We start from the raw sequence: 25,189 nt of genomic DNA on the forward strand, positions 1-25,189 counted from the left end.
AAAGGTTCTCTTTAGAATAATCACCTGGAAATGATGGGATGCTGAACTGGACTTCTCTGTGTTTTGGGAGGAATAGGAGAGGCTTTCATAAGGGTTTCTTGCATTTTGAGAGTTTGTGACTTTTTTTTTGGTTGGGGATATCAGAGTCTGACCGGGAAAGAGGTGTCTGACTGAAAATGGAACTGGCTTAATACTATAATATTTGGAATAGTATGAAACTGGCTTAACACCATAACATTTGGATTAATATTTGAGGATGATATGTTTTCTTACAGATCTTAAGCAGGTCAGTATTATGCTGTGGAAATAAAACTGTATGATCCCAATTCCTGCAAAGCACGGATGTTCCTGTTCAGTCCACATCCAGTCTCTTGAATCAGTGCTCTCCAGGTTAACACTTTGTCCTGTACAAGCACAGGTGAATCTTCACTCCTCATTGCTCCTCTTCCTGACCATCCCTGGCTTCTTGCTGGATGTTGTTAGTTGGGATTCTTTTTGTGGAACAGTGGGAGAGAGCTGCCCCAGTCTCTTATGAGAGGAGTGCTGGCAGCTGGCATTAACACTGAGCTCACTGGTGTTACTGGAAACTCTGATCTTGGAATCCCCCATGGCTTTGGCCCTGCAAGCATTTGGATTTCTCTGTTGGCTTCTGATGCTTCAGAATTTATTCCATGGGCGTGAAGTTTAGAGAAATGAAGAAGGGGCTTCACATACATTTAAACTACTTGAAGTATGGCATTAGGAGGCAGGAATTGTTGACAGTAGCCCTCCAGGATTTCTCTGGAAATATGACTGAATTTCCTTGTTACAGTGTGGATGGTAATTGAGACTTTGCAAAGTATTGAGTCAGTGGGCAAGAGAATATAAGTGCTGAGCATTGGAAGTACTCCTTTTTAACAGGGACTGTTGGGCTTTCTTAAGTGATTGCATGTGTAATAGTGACTCCAGAAAAGATTCCAAATGCCTTTTGAATTGCTGAAGACTTGAAAAACCCCACATTTAATACCTTTTTATGGCGGTGTGTCTTGGTATTTATTATGTCTGTCTGTCTTAGGATCAAAGTTTTCCTTTGGTAACCTGTGGTAGATAAAGGCAACCTATTTTCTCCCCTATGAAATTACTATTTCAAGCTGACTGATGAAGATCTCTCCTGACTTCCAAGTCCACTTACCTGCCGAGTTGGCTTCTGCTTCGTGCTATCACAACAGCAGCTTGGATAGTCACTGGCTGGGTCCCTGCAGCTCTAATCAAGTTTCCTGCTGCTGCTGGAGAAGAACAAAACACAGCCATACGAATAATTATTAGGTCGGGGAGAGAGCTGCAATTTGTGCTTTGAGTGACGAGAGAAAATGAAAGTATAGGATTCTTGTGATTAGTTATCTGCTGTAGCTGCTGCATCTGCTTTGACGCACTTTGAATTGGGAGTAAAAAGGCCACAAATCCTTTTGGCACTGACAGCTTTTTGGTGTTCATTCTGAATGAGAGCTGTAGAGCTCAGCTGCTGTCAGGAGGATGCTGTGTCTGTCAGTGGCTTCTCTCTTTCCTGTTGGGCTTATTTATGGTCTAATCAGTTCATGGAGCACTAATTTGTTCTGAAGTAACTTAATCGCATAGGTGTCTCAAGAGCCCTGGCTTGTGCAGAAGCAGCTTTTTCTTGGCTCATCAGACTGAGTCTGCTTGAATAATAGTTTCCTTGGTGTAATGTCCTTTTCTTATATTAAATGAGCATCATCTTAAAGTGCTAACTCCCTACCCCAGTGTGCTTGCAAATAGCAGGGAATGGTTAGGCAGGAGAAGATGGTTGCACCAATTTCACTGGTGGGGCTGAATAAATAACAATCCTTACTCAGTTTGAAACCCTCCCTCCTGAGCTTTTGGGTCCTGTGGAGCAGAATGCATGTCAAAGGTTTTGGAAAATCATTTTATAGTGTTTTCTAACAAAACCCAGATGTTTAGTGAAGGAAGGCGAATTAAAAATTGCTGAGGTCTACAGCAATTATTTTTTTATGACTTAACGTTGCTTTTTGTTTTCGTGCTCTCCCTTCAGAGGATAAAAAAAAATCAAAAAATGCTTTCCTTGTAAACTCTCTTTAAACTACATCTGCTCTAAATCAATATTTTAGAGCAGATTCTACTTGAACGTAGTGCCCTTTGAAAGCAGAGGAAGATGCAGTGATCACCAGGGCTGGTGTCAAGAAACTGGGGAACATTTTATTTCTCCATACGCTTCCCCTTGGCTTCCCGCAGGGAGCCAGGCTGTGGAAGCACGGCTGTGCAGGATCTGTCACTTTGCAGTTCCTTGACCATGTCAGAAATAACCTGGGAGGTTTGGGCTTGTGAGAATGCTGAACCAGAGAAAGGAGAAGCTGCATCTCAGCTGAGGTTTAAATGCTGTAGTGTAAGGTCAGACACTGCAAATCCTGCTGCCTATCATGGAATGTCCTGGATTTCTTTGTACCACGGGAAAACAACGAGTAGGATTTGTGCTGGAGACAGCAGAGCCACTTGTTTCACTGGAAGATGAAAATTTCACAGCTTGAGTTTAATGTAGCATGGCTTGTTTAAAACTGTCTTGTTCCAGTTTGACTGGTTCCTGCATGCTTCCCCACTGTTCCCCAGAATTTAGAGTGGAAATTTTGGACCACCTGCTGTAGTGGTAAAGCTCTGTCCTGGTTCATATTTATTCTGTTTGGACTCTCAATTGCCTGGAATGGACCTGGTCTTAGAAGTGCATGTCTCCTGGGAGCTGGGCTGCTTTGAGCTCCCTAAAGGGCAGGAAAACTCCCTAGTCTGGTTTTGGATCAATTGAAGCTGGATGGCCTGAGCATAATATTTCTACCTGTGTGTTGGTACTGCCTTTGGAACTTGTTGGGGATAACTCACCCTGCAAGCTGGCAGTACTGAGAGAGATTCTCTTTAGAGTATTGAAGTGGTGGGGATCTGCTGTGGTGTTCAGGGGTTTGGGTGGGCTGTGCTGGAGCACAGCTGGGAACAGCTTGATGACTGCAGGGCCTTGTATACAACTGTTGGAGCCTGGGACTGTCAGCATCTGTAATACAGGAATTCCTCTTCTCTGTATGGGTTGTTTCATGCTCAAAAGAAAATGCCATGACAAGGGGAACATGGCAGCTGATGATGGATATGCTTTTCTGATATCTCAAACTAAATTGTCTTAAATGGATGGAACATTGTGTTTTGGAAAAGTCAGGTAGTGTGTACTCAGAGTATGGAATTGTTCTCCTGCAACAGGGGAGTTGGAACTTCGTCAAAGAGGAGATGAGACTTCTCTGCTCCAAGGCTTTGTTGAGAGGGGCAATTATTTTGAAAACACAAAAAGCAATTGAAGCATCATGGGCCAACAGTAACTTTCCAAAGAAACAAACAGCTGCTACTCCTGTTTTACAAATTAGAAAATACTTGTTTTCCGAAGTGCTTAGAGATTTTGTTGATGGAAAGAACAAAATCTAAATATTTCTCTTTTTGAGAGTCTCTTATGACTCCATCTGTAAAATGAGTAATGTTATCTGTTTGCCAAGAGAAGAACTAAGAGGGGTGATTCTCTTGTGACATTGAAAGATTCCTCTTTCCACTTTGTAGGTCTCTTGTTTGAGACATGTTTATGCTTTCTTTTGGATGCAGATTTACTTTGTTTTGAGATCCTGCTGGTTTGTTCCTATTCAACACCAAAGACCTCACAAATATTTTAGGAGAAAGCAGGGAGTACTTTATCCTGACAATCTCTTTTGAAGGGATGTATTCCCAGCAAAGTGCTTATGGTGATGCTTCATTGGCTGGATGCTCCAAGCTCTTCAGCTCTGCGTGCAAAAATTCTCTGGCAGTCATAAAGCAATCCAGAATTCCTTAGCACTGTGGCTTTGCTTCTACAAGATCATTATCTTTTTTTTTTATCATCCCTGAGGTGTCCTTCCATGAAAACAAACGAGTCCAGCCACTGGACCTACATCAGAGCTTGTACTTGGGTGACCTCCTTGTTAGACTGAATGTGTTCTGTGCAGACTTGCCTTGAAATTCTGCATGTCTCTTGTCCACAGTGATTCTGCCAGTTCTTCAAGAAGTTCTGGACTCTGCAGATGCCTGCTGTGAGATAATGCTTGTGGTAATCTATACTTTGGGCTTCTAATTTCAGTAGCAGCAGATTCCTATCGCTTTGACTTGAGGAAGTTCATTAACAGCCCAGCACTCTCAGCTTGCTCTGTTGTTCAGTTTTCCCCCAGCTCTGAGGGATCTCCCTTCCACCGAGTTCCCCACAGCCAGGGAATGGTGGATGCTTTCTTCTCTGCTTTTTGGTACCAGGGAGGGGTGTCACTCCCTGGCCACCTGAAAAACTCTGGACTTGGTGCACTGAGCTCAGGATTGCACATTTCCTGGGACTCTCACTCTGGGGACTGTGGCCTGAGAACAAGGCCAGTGTGAACAGTGATCTCTCTCAAACTGGGGTCATCCTGAATTGTTGCACTCTCAGCCTGGGATGTTGACAACAACTACCACTTCTGTGGTCCCAGAGATTCTCCTGGGAACCTTTCCTGTTTTATAAGTTGAAGATACTGAAAGACGCTCTTCCTCCTCTTTTGCCCTAACCCAGGATAAGAAAAGAGGATGCAAGTACAGATTTGATTTCTATGTATTTAGTTTTCTTTCATGAAGCTCATGTGGCCAAAGAAACTCTTGTTCTAGGGTCTGTCACTGCGCAAATCTGTTTCTCCTCCCAGACTTCACAACTGATTGAAGGCTTAGATGACAAAGCACTCCCAGTTTGCAGCTTGGGTAAGTCTTGTGTCTAAAACAATTCTGTTCAGCATTGGTCAGGGCTGTTCTTGAGCCAGGGAATCTGAAAAGAATATGGAACTTCCCTGGTGAGATAAACCACATTTTATACTCATACTACAGCAATGCAAATTTCTGTAGTTTTTGGGTTTTATTGCTAACCTCAAATCCTGGAGAAGTTTAACAGAGGAGATGCTTGGTTTTGTAGTATCAGATGACCTCTGAAAATCAGGGCTTTGTGGGACCAGGGCATACACATTTACACCCTAGATGACCATTTCTGAATTTCTGAACCTGTAGCAGCTTGCTTGTTCTCCAGCTCTTTGGGAAAATCAGTGGAAGCTGTTCTTTGGGTAGTGAGTTAGAGCCTCTGAGGATCAGAGCTTCTGTTCCCTTCCCCAGACAGTGCTCTTCCTAACAGAACTGTGCTCTTGCTGTTTCATTCAGCTTTATTTCAGCTGCATGAGTACAGGATTCCAGAAGAGGTCATTAAAGAGATCATATGGTTCAGAGAAGGTGAGGGAGAGGTGCTTTTTTGTGCTTGAGGTTTTTAGAGCGTTTTTGAGTATTACTAAAGCAGAACAACTTCTGTCATGCATAAATGCAAATAAAATTGTGTGAATGATCAAGGACCCCTTCAGTACTTATGGGCTGATTTCTGTAGTTTGTACCTTTGAGGCAATGGATTTTAAATACAGAAGCCTAACTAGTTTTGAATTTTCTACAAAGGTTTAGAGGGAATGTTGAATAGGACAGTGAGAGCAAATGCACAAAAGTTGGAAGGGGGCCTGAAAGAAATTTTGGGGAGGCTTTGTGGATTGCTTTTGACTTGCAGCCTTCCTATAATGGCATTTACCATGAAAAACTTTGGACAATAGGCTACAGTGTAAAACATGCAGAAGTTTCTCCTCCTCCCTGTTATCTCTACTTTAGCATTTGGTTTTCCACACCTCTGTCTCTTCTTCAGCCCACCAAAGATCTTCCACTGCTGAAGGTCAGGACTGAGGCACTGCCTTGGTGGTCCAGGTGGGAGGCAGGGAAGGGACAAAGCTGACCTTGCTTCAGCATGGGAAGCTGCTCCCAGATTGTTCCCAAAGAAAAGCTGGCCTTGGAAAGCTGGATTGCGAAACTTGTAAAAGCACATAAAATGTTCTCCCTAACTCATCCCCCCTCCTCAAAGCTTTCTCAAATCTTTGTTTGGTGTTCTGTCACAAAAATTGACTCTGTTGCTACTTGAGTATAATAAATAAACTGCAGAAGTCAAAACAAAATGTTTGCAATTTTGTTGGAGAGACAGCCCATGCTGAATGTCTTAAAATATTCCTGTGTTGCGACCTTGCCTGTTACTGGAAACACTCTCTCATTTCCTTGGTTAAAAATACCTTGGTTATTTAATGTTGTCTCTTGATATCTTTGCACTGTAGTAGCAAATACTGCTGGGGTTGAAAGAATCCCTGTGCCATTATGTGATGCATATAAAAAACAAAACTCTTTCTGATGAACCTTTTTTTCATCTCCAGATGAAGATGTACTTGCTAAATTTAGAAGTAGGGCTCTGATTTTTCTCTGACTGCTGAGAAATTCTGTGTAGAAATCCTCTGATTAAAATTGAGCCATAATGCTAAATAAGAATCTATACGTGCATTCCAAATACAGCATGACAAGGGAGAACACCATCACACAGTGTGGCACTGTGAATGAACTGAGGTTTTTCCAGGCTGAAGTAGTAATTGGTTTTTACTTGGTGGCAGTGAGTTACCTCATTTAGCCTTAAAAACACTAAACCACTTTGAAAGAGGAGTGTGGAGGCACCTTCCTCAGTCAAAGGCTTTGATGGCTTCAAACACATCTGTGAAAAGGAGAAGATTTTGGAATTTAACAGCTGATCCTTCTGCCTCAGGTTGGATTGGGGCTATGCAAAGGCTGAGAGGTGAGAGCTGCCTCAACAAGTGGATGTTAGAGTTTCCATGGAGCTGCAACCCATTCTGTTCCAGTGTTTACCAGGTAATGTTTGGCTGCAGCATTGGTGGTGGAGCAATAATGTGAATTGGATGATTTCTGATACCCAAAGAGTCTTGCTCCCAGCTCAAGGAAACAGTCCTGCCTAGTTTTGTTCTGAATAAGGCATTTTGCTTTAGGTAAAAGCCCACAACAATGCTCAAGGTCCAGCAGTGGAGACCATCCTTCCCTGTGGCAGCCCAGTGGAGAAAGCAGTGTCAGGGTCATGGAGGCTGGGGCTGGAGCCTGTGTTGGAACGTTTTGGAGGATGCTGAAGGTTTGGCTGGGCAGGTTTGGGCTCTGCAGGGTCACTGGAGGCTCAGGGGTGGCTCAGCTGAGCAGCACGTGCCGCTTTAGAGCGCATGGATTTGGTCAAGGCTCCAGTGACTCAGCTGTGTCCAGAAGGCCACACCAATTTTGGTATCTTGGTTGCTGATACAAGCGTGGCTGAAGGTCACTCCAGAAGGATCTGTAGCCAGTTTGTGTACATGGGATGTTTGACAGCTTGGGAGCCTCATGTAATCCATTGTCCTTCAGTCATTTTTCTGCCAAAACCTTGAGTGTCTGCAGAGTCATTTTCTGAACTCCTGCCAGGATTTGGGTACTCTTTGTTTTGAAGTCAAGGAAGTTGTCTTCAAGGAAATGTCATCTCCAGAATCATTTGTTAATTGTGCATAAATGATGCATAAGCTGTTTTTTAGCAGTACTTTCCCAGCTTTCACTTGCTTACTTGTGAAATGTGTTGTTAGCACCAGTAGAAATTCATAAATCTCAGATATAATCTGTGTATCTAATCAGCCTGTCCAGTGTTCCAGGATTATCTCAGTCTTGTGTTTCTCAGGCTTGATTAACAGGAAGGAGAGAGCACTTAGGACACTTGTTACAGGTACATGATGTCTCTCCTTTATCACTTATTTTTTCCTGTTGTGTATCAATGTGTATTCGAAGAATAGTGAAGATAAAAAGTAGATTTTCTTTAAAACAGATCCTCCTTATTCAAATATTATGTACTCCAGACTGTACTGTCTTCAGACTGGTGAAAGCTTGTACATTTATTTGCCACGATGGTTTGCTGTTTATACACTTTCTTTATTTTGTTATTCTTTTTTTGTTTGTTTATGCATGGATCTAGATACCATGTTCCTCTTATTACTGAAATAGATGAGCAGTGTTAAAGAAGACTTACAAACTATTGGGAGGGAGAATGTAATTTACAATTACAATTCTTTCTCATGAAACATTCACTACTTGTAAATCTATTTATTTAGTGCCTGTTAACTATAGCCAGGATGATGATGATTGAATGCTTTTTCATTCAGGCTCATGGAGACTTGAAGTGAAATAAGATTCACCTTTGGAATTCACTGAGATAACTTTGTCAACAGCAAGAAATTGCATGCAAAGTGGAAAGGCCAAGAATGTGCTGTATGTTTTGGCATCATCAGTACTGTATTAATCTAATTTCTGATTGTGCCTTGCTGTACTAGTTCTCTATTAATAGTTTCTTATCCCAAGAGAATGTTTTGCTCTACAGTGGGGGAAAACACCTTGCCTTGAAAATAGGGGTTGTGGTTCTAATAAAGTGCTTTTGGCAGAAACCGAGATTAATACCTGTCTGAGGCAGGTTGTGTCTCCCTGTCAAGTGGCAGATGGGATGGTTGTCTGTGTAAACACTGAGACTTGCTCTCTGATGTGGTGTTCTTGCTGCAAAATTGTTGGGCTGAGACTTAATTCCAACTTTACCAGGATTTTAAAGCATCAAAAATTGGGGCTGAAGGGGTTGAATTAAACTCTGATAATTGACAGAATCTGGCTGTGATAGAGTTGTGGAAGGGTGTGTAGTATGAACTTTTTATGAGAGGATGATATTTTATGTGGAAATAAACTGATACAGAACCTTGTGCTTTGTTGTCTTCCCCTTATGCATCACCTCCTGTGCATCTTATAAATGCAGACAAAATACAGAGGGTAAAGAAGAAATGGATTTCATGACTTGGTTTGTAAGCCTGGGTTAAAGTCCTGCTGTTATTTTCCTTCCCATCAAGCCTCCCCTCTCCTGTCTCCTGCCACTGACCTGTCCTGTGCTGTTCCTCTGCTCCTTTGTCCCTGGGAAGTGAGGGACACCAGGAGTTTAGATTTTTAGGGTTTTTTTTAGGTTTTTGCTTTTTCTAGTTGGCCTATCAGTGAGATGCCTTTGAGCTTTTTAGGAAAAAATTGCTGAACATTTTCTTTTTGGAAAGAAAAATGTTAAAACTGTACTCATGGGGTTTTAAAAGAGAATTTTCCTTCTCATTTTGCATTTAATATATAAAACATGTATACACTGTGCTTAACACTCACTACTGGTGTAGAGCCTTGCTCCTGCTGGAATACACATAAAGTAAAAATAGGCTGGTGTGCTCAGGAATTGTGAGATTTGATGTGTCCCAGTTTTCATTTGTAACAACACTTGCACTGTGGTGTTCTGTCACTCCATGTTGGTAATATTTTGATTTTTTTATTTCTTTTCTCTTGAGCTGGCAAAATGAGAACCTTGTTTTTGCCAAGCTACAAATTCATCTCTTCATCATTTGTTTTGCGTGCCTGTGTTCATGAAAGCAGTTCAGAGCCCTGATGGTTCTGGCTTAAACCTTAAAATCTTTACTGAGTCCTGGGATTGAATTCTCATGAATAAACAGGTCTTAACTTTGGAAAGCAGGAAATGATGGGATTTTGTTGCATTGAGGTTTGTTCCCCTTCCCCTGTGAAGGGGAATCCTGGCCTAAGAGACATGATTCTGTAATTAGAATATTAGTTACACTAGATCACCTCTTTCAGCTTTACTGAAAATCAGTGCTTTTCCCGCTTTGCTAAGTGAGATGCACAGAGACAAACACCAAAAATTACACGTTACACTTCAAACTCTTCCTCTGTCTTGGTGTTCTCCTTGGTACTGGGGCCTTTTGCTACTGAAGGGAAAAATGTAGGATACATGCTGTTCTTTCATAGCTCTCATTTCCTCAAAACTATTATTATTTTCCTTGGAAGCCAGTCTGAGCAGGAAGTGTCACTCATGTTTCTGTGTGTCTGGTGGCACAACACTGATGTGTCATCTCTGGTGTCACAAATAAATGAATTTTTCCAGGTCAGGACAGAATTTCAGCTCATTTCTCCCGGAGTGTTTGCACTGGAGAAGCCTCATAGTAACAACTCAGCTCTTTTTTTTTTTTCCTGCAGGAAGAATGTCTGCCTTTTGTTCTTACAACTCATTGTTCTTTTCTGAATGCATTCCCCATAAGTGCTGTGTGGGTTTTTTTTTTTTTTTTTTTTTTGTTTGTGTTTGTTTTTCACTCAAACTAAAAATCTTGAATTAATTTGTGAAATAGTGTTTGAACTTCCTAACAGAAGTTAGTCAGGTTGATGTGCAGTGAGACAAAGCTGCAATTATCTCTATTTTTGTATTCCCGAGGGGCTTCATTACAGCAGCTCCTCTCTCCCCGCTGCTGTGTCCCGGCAAGGTGAGGTTCAGGATTCAAGAGACACAACAAATTATTATTTTCTCTGTGTGTGTAGTATTTCATCCCTGCTGATGGAACATTTAACTGGGGGTTTGTTTTTGGTTTTTTTTTTTCTTGCTGTTGTTGTAGTAACAGGAGAATCTGTGCGGGTTCAGACAGAGCTTGTATTATTGGATACTTGTTTGGTCTTGGTTTGAACAGCCAGGTGTCTGCTAAGGAAGGCAGGAGCCTCCCCTGAAATGGACAATGGAAACCCCCTCCCTCTGAATTATTATCATTTTGAAATTAAGGGGCTCTCAGGCAAAGGTATGGGAATAGGAATAACAGTTCTTTATTAGGGAAGAAAATTTAAATAAAATAAAATTAAAAATGCAGTAATACAAAACACCACCGCCAGAGTCAGAATAGGAGCTGACCCCCTGTGGGTCAGGGAGGTGGCAGCAGTCCCATTCCATGGGGGCTCAGCCCTCCTGCAGTGCCAGCTGTGCTTCTGCTGGAGCAGGATCCTGGACAAGGCTGGAGTTTTCCTCTGAAGCTCCAGGGCTGCTGGAGATGGGCCTGGGCTCCCTCTGGGAATGCAGTGGGGCAGAAAGCTGCTCCTCTGGGAATGCAGTGGGGCAGAAAGCTGCTCCTCTGGGAATGCAGTGGGGCAGAAAGCTGCTCCTCTGGGAATGCAGGGGAGAAGAAAGCTGCTCCTCTGGGAATGCAGTGGGGCAGAAAGCTGCTCCTCTGGGAATGCAGTGGGCAAAGGCTGCTGTGGTGTTCCCAAGGTCAGATTGGATCCAGGTAGGAATGCTTGGCTCCTCCCCTGGGTGGAGCATCTCCCCATGGGATGATGGAATTTTCTCAGCCATGCAGGGACACTCAGTGGCCATGAACAGAAGATAATTAATAATTAATGGCCCATGAACAGAAGAGATCTCCTGGAGGGAGGATTGGTTGTGGAAGAGATAAAGAAAAAACTGCCCAATGAACAGAGGATAACTGCTGCACAGATAGGAATAGAATACACCCCCATTTCCAGCCTAAGACAGCAGTGATGTGGCAAAAGTATCCACAGTTCTGCTGCATCTGCTCCTCCACTGCTATCAGCCAAAGACAGGGACACGTCAGCCCCAGAATGGCTTTAAACTGCTCTATTTCTAATATTGCTGAACGCAATTTGACAGGCACGTAATGCTCTCTTAAAGCCTCTAACAACAGTTTCATGATGGACTAGTGTGGGTTTAAGCAGGCTTTCCTGAAGTTTTAGATTTGCTGATCCAACCCTTAGGGCAAGTATTTAATGCTTCAGACCCTCCAGACTGTTAGTTACACTTCATAGTAACATTTCCTTCTTCAGGTAGTGCTTTGTCTTTTCATAACACTTAAACCTCCTTTAATTTGGCAATTTTAGCTATCAAAGCTAAGACTTGAGTGGCAGCACAAAACTGTAATAAGGATACTTTTGGTTACAGACACAAAACCTGTCTTACATCTATACTTTCCACTGCAGAAAATTCTGTCTCACACCTGTTGTTTCAAGACCCTTTAAATATATTTTTAACAAATAAATGACTTTTTTTTTTTTGCTTATGTATTTTAGTAGGACATAGTTCTTTTTTTATAGTGATATCTTTGCCAGCATTTAGGTATTGAGTGCAAGTCAGGGGAACTGAATAGTTTATTCATGCATTTATAACTCCTTGTTAAGGGAATGTCTATAATATTTTGAAAAGAATGTATTTAAGTAGCTACCTGCAATTCACAGAGCTCTCTGCCTGGAAAGTGAGCTTTAGCTATTGTTCAATATTTATTTTTAGAAATTGTGGTAATCTGGAGAGCTCTATTCAAAATATTTTACTTAAAAGAGAGTATGTCAATATTTGGCAGGATGCAAATCCTGACTTTCTCAGGTGCTCTCAGCAAGGAGAGGGGAAAAAATCTATCAAAACCATTGAGAATTAAATGCTCTGGTGTTATGCATTATTTTTGTTGCATTTCAGTGGAAGACAGATTATATGATGGATGACCCCAACCTTCTGCAGGTGGGATTTGTCACTGGGATTGAAGACAAGGTAGAGTACCCAGGTGAAGAGTCTGTGGTAAGCAGTAAATGGGAGAAACTCACTTAGCAGGCTCTAGTCCCAAAAATTCCTTGCTTGCCTATGTAATAATGTGAGGAATCTGACATTTCTGTGACTTGCTGAGTGTAAATGAGATATATAATAAATATATTTATTATATATCTATTGGTGTCTATTAATATTTTTTGGTATAATAAAATACACTTTGAGAAAGTGTATGAGGACGCAGTAAAGAGGAATTCTAAACTATTTATCCTCATGTTCATGAGGGAGGGATCAGTTCCTCATCCCTTTGGGTTAGATGGGATCCCTTTTCTGTAACGAGGCATTCTCTGAGTTTGCTGGGAGCAGGAGAGAGCCTGGCTGTGCCTTTCCCAAAGCCTGCACAGCACCTCCCTGCTGCCTTTTCATCCCTCTGCAAGCATTTTCTCCCGGTATCTGGGGAAAACAGCAGGTGTCTGTTCACTGTAGGGTTATAAGGTGAGTCCTGGTTTATTGAGGACTTCCTAGAAATACAATTTTCTAAATGAGTGTGTTCCCAAGGATCCTAAGTGGCTAAAGAGAGAGGGAGAGAGCACCTGCTGGCTTGGTAATTGATTGCTGGAGTGAGAACAGTGGGGAATTCCTGAACAGCTTTAATGGTTCTCTAAGAGCTGGAAAGGGATAACGAGGGTCCAGATCCCTGTGCAGGATGGGAATATGGCATCACTGCACACTGGTATGAAAAGTCAAAAAAAGAAATGGAAAGGAGCTTCAGGTGATATTATCTTCACTGTTATCAGCTGGCTATTAATTAATTTAAGTCCTGGTAAATTATTTGTGAAATTGAAATTCCTGAGCTGGTTATTAATGGGATTCTGTAGTAGTAAGCAATTTTCTAGCATTAAATGCATCACATGAACGAAAACCTTTGAAAAACAACAAAGAAAACACAAAATAACAAACCCCATAAATTTCATTTGATAAAACTGGTAGCAGTTCATGTGAAAGAAGGGTAAATAAAATTAAACAGCTTCATGGAGTTGTTTGCCCATTTAAAAATGGGCTTTTAAAGAAAACCACATTAGTTATCATTAACTCTAACTAAAATAATAGCAAAGTGAAATACTTGGAGAATTTCAGTAGGGCCTATAGGTATTGCCACAGAGACTGTGCCTTGGAAATGAGAGTTGTCTCCAATTGGTAAAAATGTAATTCTGTAAAAATGAATTTCTGGACTGGGATGAGCAGGGAGTTGTGGAATTGAACAATCTGTGGTGATGAGGCTGCCTTATCCAGTACAGATCTGCTGTCAAGTGTTCAGAAGGATTCTGAAATGCTGGAGAGGATTCAAACAGGAGTAGCAAAACTGATTTGAAGGAGGGAATGGAGAGACTCTGCCTGGTATAACAGCAAATGAAAACTGGCAGCTGAAATGAGCTGTTGCACAAGTTACTCCCCACAACTGCCCGAGAAACCTGGCACAAAGTGCCTCACCAATTTGATTCTGAACTCCAGCAACTGCCTAGGAATTTCCACATGCTGCTGTATGAAAACCGATTTCTTTGAAGGAATCTGGTTTGCTTTTAATTTAGTGTATTTTACACTTCATTGATGAAATCAAATAAGCATGAAGCAGATTGACATGTTTTAGCCAAATGTGATGCACTAAAACCAATGTGGGGGACAACAGGATGACTTTGGAAAATAGCTGGTATAGGGAAAAATTAACCTGATTAGGTAATTCTGTTTAAAAATCTAAATTATAATTTCTTTGTGCTCTTTTGGAGAAAATATTAAGTGTGCAAAAGTATTTGGTTATTCTGAAGCAGGTGTTCACTCTTGTCTCTAGGATCTGGGTGGAGTGAGTTGTATCCCAGTAACTGCAGGGTTTTGAAAATGATGGAAAATGTTCCTGTGTGTTGTAGTAGGCACTGTGTGCAGCGTGTGGAATGGGAGGGTAATGGCTGTTGTAAAAATAAATTAGGGCTGTTTGTGAGTAAGTGCTAAAATGGACCTTTTTTTTTTTTTTTTTTTTTTTTAGGCGTAGAAAATGATGATGCTTGTAGTGAGAGGAAAGTCTGTGTACATAATGCAGAGAAAAAAAACAAACCTGGGAAGCATTAGTGTGGGAAGATTAAAGGAAGAGCCCATCTTTAGAGCCCATATGGGATTTGTAGCTCCAGCTCTGTCTGCAGAGACATCAGGGAAGGGGGTGAGAGCCCTGAGCCTTGATGGATGCAGGGAAACCCTCGCAGCTCTTGGGGCCTTTTGTTCCTGGTGCTTCATTAGGCAAAGCAGATGTGAGATTTAAGGGATTATTTGCTACTCCTACAGAGGCTCAACAACAAAATCCAATACCAAAAGACCTCAAACTCTGAGTTTCTATTTCGTCTGGGGAATTGTAAATTTGGAATGATACTGTATAAAGTCTAAAGTGTAGTTTATAATCAACCACAAATTTTGATTTATGGCTTCTGTGCCATCATTTAAAATCTCTGTTATCCACACTCCCTGACCTGACTTAACAGTCAGAGGGCAGATTTGCTGAGTGGAAATAATTTTACAGCAGTTGCCACATACAGAAACAAAAAGGTCAAAATGAGATACTGTGATAAAAGCTGTTCTGAATTACCTATTACATGTAATAGCTGTATTAATAATAATAATAGTAGAGGTTGAGAGAGCAGGATGGGTTAGTGTAGCTGAATAAAACACCTTTTAGGTGTGAAATATTTTCTGCATATTATCTTGCTTGTTAACGAATACATGTCATTATTCCAGAGATTTAATAAAACACTGGAAGGTCAATGCAAAAATGAATGTTTTGATAGGATAAGATACACTGGGACAGAGGTAGCTGGAAGTCATGCTGCAGGTGGGGAGTGCATTCAGCTATTGAGACACTCCAACCTTTCCCTCAATGTTTATAGAACCCAAGAGAGGTTCTGCTGCAGTTTTCTGAAAGGAATTCTTTACTTAAAGCCAACTCTTGGTGTACGATTTGTACGTAAAAAGAATTTTTGTGTTGGCACTGCACTCTGTGGTCTGCATTTCTTCAGCATTGCTGTGCTATTAAGTTCTTGTTTTTAAGGATCAGTGAATCTATACCAGCTTGCTGGGTGATTGTTAGAAAAATGGGTAAGTTTTTTCAGTTATAATTACATTAAATATGAATTTAAATATACTCTTCATTTATATTGACTTTGAAGAGATTATCTTTCTGGATTTCCATTTATTATATTTGCTCTAAAAATATGTAAGCTCTTAATTATTTTTTTTAATCTGGCATTTGATCTGGATTGCCATTTTCATCTGTTGTCTTTAATTAGGCATCCTGCTGGGTTTTGTAGCTTTACAGTTCATACCTTGTGAAAGAATCAATTGATTTCAGTGCAGATTCCCACGGTTACTATTCTTAAATTGCTTTCTTAGCTCAGCAGAGTGGTGGCAGAGTTCTTGCAATTGGATCTTCACAGCCACTGCTGTTTATTTAAAAGAAACAGATTACTCATGATTTTTCTACAGCCTGCAGGAGATGATTTGATAATTTATTTGTAGGCAGTGTTTGCTCCAAGGAGTCACCAGAGCTGCTTCTTAATTCACTCACCCACAGTGTCTTGGGGCTTCCTCTGGATACCATCCAGATATTCCAGAAGTGCACAGGAATGTGACTAAAATTGCACCCAAAGCATGTGATTTCAATGGTTTTAATTTTTTATATATATATGTGTGTTCCAAATAATGTAACAACTGTCAGTAAGTATTTAGTCAAGAGAATGTAAAGGGCAGGTAAGTCTGGAGATAGAGGTTGGTGCAGAGGAAAGGCACAGTGGAAATGATTTAAATGATTCTGGGATTTGTGGGGCAGCTCTCTGGAAAGTCAAAATGGGGGTTTTGGCAGGGGGTTGCAAAAGGGAATTTTTTTTTTTCTTATCTCCAGCATAAAAATGATGGGTGAGTAAGCAGTGATCTCTTGAGCTGTGTGTGAAATGTGTAATGGCTGTTCCAAGTCCTGCTCTCAGTAACTCTGTAAAACTGTGGATAGTGATGTGGTTTGAAACATGCCAAATACTGCTCTAAATGCTCTCAGAAACATGTGTGTAAATTCATTATTTTTTCTTAAATTAAGCAATAATATTGAGCACATTTATCATCTTTATTATGGGCAGCCTGATAGCGCTGTGTGCTAAATGCCCTTCACTGGCATGAGATTGGGATTCAAAGCTCTGCCAGGAGAAGATCAACACAGCAAAGGTTTTCCTTCCTCCTTGCTAAAACCGAGCTTAAACAACTGTTTAAGAAATCAAGTAGTTTAAGACACCAAATTAAAATCATGCTTTAAATCAGTTAATACTGGGAAACACAATTAATTTTTATGTCAAGAACTTCTATCCAGGCATGCTGTGGGGAAAAAAAAAAAAGATCCTTGAAGTGCTTTTTGCTGTCTGCAATTTCATAAACCTGTTCTCCACATGAATGTGGGCTGGAAGCTTCCTAGGAAGCAGTGGATATTCTATAAACCTAATTAAAACTGTGCCTTATTAACACTGTGGGCCTGCTAAGTGCATTGTGTCATTATTTAAGACTGTTACTCAGTGCTTGTTTCATTCAATATAAAGCCCCAAATCCCACCTTCCCCTGGGAAAATTGTATTTTTCATAGAAATAGTGACATGACATATCATATAATTTTGCTCATGCAACTTTAGGTTTGTGCTCTACCTCTTTATTTTTAAAATAAAAATAGAAAAATAAAATGTAATTTTAAATATTATAATCTGTCTCTGTGTGTGTGTGTGTTCAGATAATTTGGCTCTTATTACTAAAGGTATATCTGGGGAAAAAAAGTGTTAATATGGGATGGAGTTGTGCCTCACTTCTGTCTGAGCCAGCCTGTTTTGGAGAGGGGCAAAGCAGGTCATATCAGTGGTGAAATCATGTTGTGTGAAGTGCAGAGCTTCTGATGAGCTGTTCTCTTATCTGACATTACATATGAATAGAAAGCAAGTTGCCTGTAAAGCTTGCTTTAAATTTTAATAAACTGTAGAAAAGATAAGTGGTAATTTCCTGATGTGGATGCATCTAGTAGTGCCTGCTAAACCCAAATTCCAGGATCATAAATTTTAAAATGAATCTTAGTGGCTTGAATTTTTAAGCTGGCATGATAGATTTAAATTTTAGGGAAATAAATTTCCCTTCCTCTCCTCTGTCTGTATCAATCTTACTGAAAAACGACAGAAGATTCAAATTTGAGAACACAATGAAAATAACAGGAAGGGAGGGCAATAGAGGCGACTAATCCTCTAATTACTTTCTCTGAACACTGGGAATTGGGCTGCAGAATATCCTTCAGTACAATCTAGAGTAAGCTAAATTTATTCCATTCCAAAGCTGTAAAGGGAAGGATTTTGCTACCAGCTCAGAATAGTAATGGACTGTGGTGGTCTTTATCTGATGGGAGCGAAGCAGATGCGGCTGCTCTGTGAACGCCTGGCTGCAGATTTGAATTTTCCTGCCTCTTAATTGCCCTGTGCTGGCCCTTTCACACCCTGGGGTTTGAAATGGAACTAAACAATTCCATGATTATATAAACCATGGGGCAGAGCCCTCTGCTCTGGGCATGGGGGCTGAGGATGTGGCACATTTACAACAGAATTCCCAGAATGACCAGGTTGGAAGAGACCTTAAAGACCATCGAGTCCAACCCAGCCCCAACACCCCAACTAAACCCTGGCACCCAGTGCCACATCCAGGCTGTGTTAAACACACCCAGGGATGGTGACTCCACCACTTCCCTGGGCAGACAATTCCAGAACTTTATCACCCTTTCTATAAAAAACTTCCTCCTAGTATTCAACCTGTAAACCTGTATTAGGAAGTGACTGTGTTGGACTCTCCTAGAAAGTTCTCTTTGGCTCCACACTGATATCAAAACTGTTTGGTGGCAGACGTGACCTGTATTTTGGCTCCAGTGCTCTCAGCCAGTTCTTTTGTGCTTGCTTTGCTCACTAGTGTGCTGTTGATATTGTTACTTTCCCCAATCCCTTATTCCACACTGAAGCTTAGTAAACACACAAGGATGCTGAAGTTAAGAGTGTGGCTTTTAGCTGAACCTCCCTCTGCTGGTGCTGCTTGTAACCTCTGGCTGGTGTCTTGGATGCTAAAATGCTGGAGTAACACTGAGGGACAAAATATTCTGGGAGAAATGAATCTTAAATCTGGTTGTAAGCACTTTGTTGTAGCTCTGAGAATGGGATTTGCTTTCTCACTGTGTTTCTCAGTTTGCAGGGTGGGGAGGCAGTACTGGTCCCACATCCTCCCAGAGCCCTGACAGGTCCTGGCTGCAGAGATGGTGATTTTTTTTCTCTCTTGGATAATTTAGAAAGGTTTGGGAATCGGGGCCAGCCTTGTTTTCAGTTTTGCATAGATTCAGAGACAGCACCAGAGGGGTTTACAGTCACTTTATGTTTTGGAATGAGCCTGGCAGCTGCACATGTGGAGAGGAAAGCTCCTTGCTTCACACTCGTTAGCAACTTGATTTTTCAGCTCCTGTGCAGCACATAAATCAGGTTTTAATTCTGACTGCTGTTTAATGTATTATCTTGTTGACTTAAATCACTTAAGTAGCTCAGCTAAACACAGTTCAGAGTGTGTGTGTGTGTGTTTTTAAATACACTGAGTTGTGAGTAAGGAATGTGAGTAAGCTCTGAGCTTTGCCCAGGAAGATGCTTGGTAATGTGTATAAATGAGAACTGGAAATGGTACAAATACTGTGTTCACTGTGCAATTGTAGGGCTAAAGAAACCCAGAGTGATTTTTTTCCACATGTAAGATGTGGGCTATTAACTTGTGTTAGTGAAGTGAGAGGTCAGATGATTCCTTTCATCCTGTAGGAGACAGATCCTACAAATTTACCTGGCTTGTGCCTTCTACCCCCAGAAATCCCTTCAGTAAGGATGCTCTGTTTGAAAGGGCTTAACATACTTTAGCCCAGAGCTACTGTCAAGTTTGCCCAACTTGGTTCAAGCCCCAGTTGAACTATTGTACAGGATATTTTTTTATTATTGAAAGTCTCCACAGAGGAAATTGCCACAAAGTCCCATTTGCAATGACTTGTTGCAGTTCCTACAGCAATCCCAGACCAGTAAAAAAGAGCCTGATTGCTTTTGGGTTTGTTCTGTCATAGTGTTTTCTCTGAGGACAGTATTCCATAGTGTGATTTCTAGAAAGCAGCTTCTGTCCCTTGATGGGCTCTGTAAAATCTAACTGCTTTCCAGAAGCACTGAATGGCTTTTTGGCAAGAAGTATTTGCTTTTTTTCCCCCTCCCTCTTGAGAGAATTTTGTGCAGCTGCTTAACAGGTCTGTTAAGGTAACTGTCTGGAGAGTCTTTGGCTGCCTTAATGTAAAACTGACTTGTGTCAGATGCAGTTTATGGATTCTGGGAGCTGTGGAATGATCTGCAGCTTCTCCTGGTGTTATTGTGTGCTCTCCTTTGGCAGGCAGGCACAGCTTGGTGCTCAGGGGTGCTTTGATTCACAGAAGCATTCACTGCTGATGAGCCGAGTGTACAAATCTTTCAGGCTGTGGATTGATAGAAGCCCTTGAGGGGACTTTATCACTATTTTTTTTTTTTTTTGGTCTGGGTTTTAGTTAAGGATTCTAATTTGTGGCTATTTTGTGTGCTTGGCATACCCAAATACATGAGTGTAGCCAGGCATCTGCTGCTTTTGTTCCTGATGTGTATAAATGAATTGTAGACTGTTGGCACCAGAATGTTCAGTTACAAACACTGTTGCATCTTTCTCTAATTACTGATATTTTTGTGGGAGTGTCAAGAGTTTTGGGGATGTAATCCAGCTGCAGTGACAAAATCATGTTCATGCCTTCATGTTTAAATCTATAGTTTTGTAGTCTTCCTGGAGAAATCCTACTCTTAGGAAATTAATGCCAGGAGTTTTGGGGTCAGAAGTTTTGCTTTCCAAAAAGTCACACATGAGGGAAGGTCTTACTGGTGTTCAAAAAATATCTTAATAATTTGAGTGTAATCTGTATTGAGAGGAATATGGAAATCTAACCTGTAAAACAATGGGGAATCCCCATATAGTCTGTAGTGATCAGTTAAGACAATGAAAAGAGAATCCCTGCTGGAGTAAATAAGAAGTATAGTGGGACTTTTTTTTTTTTTTAACTATTGTTGACTGCAAATATTAATGCAAAACTGCCAAAAATCTGCATGTGACAGTCTGATACAGCACCACTGAAGGTCTCCTATCAAACAGATGAAACTCTGCATAGGAAGTGATAAACAGAAATGTCTCCTGAGGCTCCAGAGCAGCTGAAATGTGTCCTCAACACAGGATTCCCAGCAGGCAGCTCCAGAGCAGCTGTGATAGAAAGTGTCACAGCAATGTGCAGCCACTAATGTGTCCAGAGGAGCATTCTGGATTTTGGAAAGGAAGATCTGGGCAGTTTGGTGTGATGCCTCTGAGCTGGCTCTGGTCTGTTTGGGGGAGGAAATTCAGCAAACTGACTAAAGGAGGAAAAACACAGATAATTCCAAAGATGGGTGAAAGATCACTTGTAATATGGGCAGAAGAAAATGGAGAGAAGAAAGATCTTAAGGGCTAGAAAAGTGAGAAGGTGAGACTGGGAGGAAAATGGTTCATAGGTTGGTTCTGTAAAGTGTTGGTTCACAACCACCAAAAGTTGGTGATTTACAAAGCAACTCCTGAGCTACTGTGTCATTAAGTTGGTGTGTGTTGGTATAAACTGGTGTCTACTTTGAGCTGCTTTTACTTATTAGGGGGAGCAACTGGGCTTGCAGAGCTGGTCAGGAGTCCTAGGAATGAGGAGGGACTCTGGTCTGGTCAGTGGCTGCAAAAATGATGGTTTGGACCCCTAACTTCAATCTGTGCAGTTTCACCAACACCCCCTGTGCGTTTTGAAGGTGTTTTGAATACTCCCCTTTTGTTTGAGGAGTAGCCTACTCCACATTCTTCTGAAAAGCAGAGTATAGCCAAGTGTCTTATCAGCCCTGGTGTAGTTTTACAGTAGCTTACCTAGGAAAACTTCTCCCTTTCTGCCTCCTTCCCTGCTGCAGTGCCCAAGCAGAGCATTAGGGAATGGCATGTTTTGGTGCTGCCTCTCTGGGGAGGGTGCTGTGTGTGGTATTGGCTGGTTGTCTAAAACAGCACAGATTCAGCAAATGGAGAAAAGGGTTTAACATCTGCCTGTTGAGTTGATAAATGGTGAAGTGCTCGAGTGGCAACACACAACCCCACATGTGCACTTGGAGCAGATGGCTTTGATGTGTGCTCGAGACAAATGTGCTGTCCCTTCTGTCCCCTCCAGCCTCAGCAGGAAAGGGTGCACAGAACAAACCTGGGAGTGCTTCAAAAGCCATAAAAACGTGAAGTGTAAATAAACCACTCTCTGCTGACTTTGTTTCTCTGTAGTCACTGAGCCTTGAGTTTTGGGGGGTGATCTGCATTCAGTAAATTGAAGGGGGGTGGGTGACCTGCTATTTTCATGCTTCAACTCGTTCATTGTGACAGGGATTGCAGACAGTGCCACACGTAGGTCGTTTCAAAGTGACAAAATTTAATTTCTTTGTGGTGGCACGTTGCCTTCCCTACACTCAGTTACTGGCTCTTGGTCTTTTTTTGGTCATTTCCTAACACTCATTTAGTTGTCAATAGAATATTGACAGCTGAAGGATTAGAGACAGAGGTGTTAACATTGATATTTCAAAAGTTACTGCATAGATGTTGTTGCAGTTGCAATGTTTATAAGGAAGGGGAAAACCCTGGAAGAATGGGCTTGTATGGAGCTGTGCAGGAAGCAGATGCAGAGTTAAAAGAGCTGGGCCAGTGGTGCTGGTTGATTCCGATATTTCAGTCTCTCCTACAGGCACATTAAACCCTTAGGTTTTCCATAATAATGTGTCTTTCTTTGCAGAAGGCTGTAGGAAAATTACAGTATATATATAATAGCTGTATCACCAGGCAGAGGTCAGTGTAAATTTATTGAAGTGCTGTGTTAGAGAAGCAGTAATTCTGGGCAATTGCTCTTAGGTTTGAGACAGAGTAAAATTGCAAACAGTCTTAAGCTAATGTTCTATGAATTGGCATTTGTCTTAATTTGCTGGGAAACTTCCCAAGTGGTGGACATACTTTTCTGATGTGGGTAAAGTATCAGTGGCTCGTGCTCAGGAGCTTTTTTAATGTTTTCTTATGATAACTCAGAGTCTGCTGGCTCTGGCAGTCAGTCTGTCCAAAAATCCAGTGGAAATGGGATGTGTTCTTCACTTTTGAAGGCTTCCTTCCTTGCTGGCTAAAGCTTCCCTTTAAGTTGCAAGATCTTTTGTCTGACATCCCTGAGTGTTTCTTGTGTTCTCTTTTTATAAAAGCAATGGAAGGCTGGCAGCCAAGTCTGAAAGCATTTAACTCATGAAGGCTCTGCTGTCATTAATTTTAAACACGTCACGGTGGTGTCGGTCAGCTCGACTAGCAACAAAGAAAACCAAAGTGTTCCCATAAATCATTTTATTGTCCTAATCCAACCTAATTAACTAAACTAAAAATCCTATTCCGATGAAGCAGCCCTTCCTGTGAGACATCTGCCTCTTTCTTAATGGATTTTAGCTTTTATTTCTGCTATGGTGCACAAGAGTTGGTGACTGTAACAGCATTAAGTCCCTCTTGCCCTCTTTGGGGAGCTCACCTGCCACAAGGGAATTAATTTTAAATTTCCAAATGCAGAGTAGTTTTTTATTTTTTCTCATTCCTTGGAAACATGGTTTGCAAGCCAGGAGGAAGCAATAAAATCTCTATTTCTAGAAGTGGATTAGAGTTGCTCCCTTCAAGCTTTGCAAGCAGCAGCCTAAAGGCTCTGAGAATTTTGGGGTCTGCTTCAGTAGTTCATTGACACACTCCTGACACGGGAGGTTTGACTTAACAGTGTTAAGTTGATATAATCATGCCGAGAGCTCCTGACCTGTTCTTGAACTCTGGGGCTGGAGGTGACTCAGGGGAGCGAGCAGCACTGTCAGTGTGCAGGGCTTTGCTGTGGCACACCAGGACATGCTCCCAGATAGGGAACATCTGGCTGAGCACAGATGTAAATTCAGTGTAGGAGAAAAAGGTGGAAATGCTGACTAAAGAGCCATTTCTGCTCTTGGGGATAATCTGTTGAAGATTTGTTAAGTTCTAGTTTCGTTCTGTCCTTTTTCTGTATCTTGGCTAAAAAAGCAGAGCACTAAGAAACACTGGTTTTAAATATAGCCTTTATATATTTTTATTCCCATTATCTATGAGGTGCCTTTCTGTGGGGTGAGGCAATTTGATTTTCTCACTTGAAATGATGATAAAACTGATAGCATCCACCTTTCCAGGGGAGTGAGTGGAGAGCAAAGAATTGAGATGGACTGAGATATTCCAGGGGCTGGCAGAGTTTGCAGTGTTGCTGCTGGGAAAGCAGACTCTGTTTGATCTCTATTTGATCTTGGCTCCTCTGAGACCTGACAGATTTGTAAGTCATAGCCTTTAGCTGCTGCTTTGATTGCGAGGGCAAAGTGCTGGAACGAGGTTTTGTTCTCAAAACGGAGAGAAAGGAGCAAGAATGAAAAAGTGTGTGTAAGGAGGCAAGGGAAAAACCAAGGCCAAGTGTAATTCCAGCCAGCAGGAAGGCTATAACTGGAAACTTGAGCTACTAGCAAAGTTGAAAAATGAAAAATAAAAAGGAACATTTGCTTGAGCCATGTTGTTGTGAGGTCATGGGCCTTCTCCTTTCAGTCTCTGTTAAAATCAGGCAGTTTTGATCCAAAATCACCAGAACACAAATCTTGAGGTAATGGGGGGAAGCTGTGGGGTTTGCCTGGAGCAATAGGGAGGAATCTTCCTGCTCACCTTAAGAGCTGGCTCAGCATCCAGTGAGGCTTGGAGCCTCCACCTGGGGAGCCCCATGGAGATGGATGGATTGCTGTGCAAACACAAGCCCTGTCTTGGAAAAGTGCTGGCCAAATCTGTCCCTTCATGCCACATAGAATATGGCACTCAGGGTTCCCTTACTGCTTTTGTTTGGCATTTGGACTTCTAGAAATCCCTCAGCCCCACTGTGGACATAGTCACTAGCAGTGCAATTATTCTGGAAAAATCTCTTATTGGTGTTTGTTCCTCCACAGGGATTTTGTCAGTTCACCTTCCCTTTGCTCTGTGTTTCCTCCAAAGGGAGCTCAGCACCTTGAGACAGTTAAATGTAGAAAACCAAGTGTTGTGTAGGCAGCTGAATTCACCCAGCCTGTGTTTCCCCACCAACTCATGTGTCTTATAGTACAACTGGTTACAGTTGAGCTATAAGAACTAGAATTACTAAGATTATTGCAAACATGCTTGTATAATGTTTAGTTACAAGGGAAAAAAACAAGACCACAAGAGAGTTACCTCAGAATGTAAATGCAACATTAAACATATATAGAAATACAGGCTTATAGTGTAAGTGTACCCCACGCTGTGCATCACATACCTCTAATGTGTCTTTACAACTACCAAAAAGTTGGTTTTGATCTGTAGTTAGTATTGAGTTAGTATTAAGTTAGTATTGAGTTGTATTCCAAGTAAAATAGCAAGGGGTTCCTGCAGTTTGGGGCGATTAGCCCTACTAACACCCCACATAACAATGATAGATCAAAAGATAAAAAGTACACAATTACTCCAACACAAATTTACTTCTCACTGTCAGGATTTGAAGACCTTTTGAAGACCTAGCTCTATTATTTCTGCATCTGCTTTGGCACTTAGAGTAGCTGCAGCTCACACTTTAGCCACATTTAACCACATTCCTACTGGACAAGGGGTGGGATGT

General features: G+C 41.4%; 1 protein-coding gene across 3 annotated transcripts in view; it reads left to right on the forward strand.

Moving 5' to 3' along the window:
* The window catches only part of PELI2 (pellino E3 ubiquitin protein ligase family member 2), a 65,814-nt gene that overhangs the window by 27,825 nt on the left and 12,800 nt on the right, over window positions 1-25,189 (forward strand). The window contains exon 3 of one of the 3 annotated variants that reach the window (XM_053945973.1): window positions 12,266-12,364. The exons of 1 other annotated variant lie outside the window; for it this stretch is intronic. In XM_053945973.1, coding sequence (XP_053801948.1) covers window positions 12,266-12,364 — 99 coding nt within the window. The remainder of the gene's footprint in view (window positions 1-12,265; window positions 12,365-25,189) is intronic. One more of the 3 variants, XM_053945974.1, reaches the window with a different exon arrangement.

Source organism: Vidua chalybeata, chromosome 6, assembly GCF_026979565.1.
Source record: "Vidua chalybeata isolate OUT-0048 chromosome 6, bVidCha1 merged haplotype, whole genome shotgun sequence".
NCBI classification, from domain to species: Eukaryota; Metazoa; Chordata; class Aves; order Passeriformes; family Viduidae; genus Vidua; species Vidua chalybeata.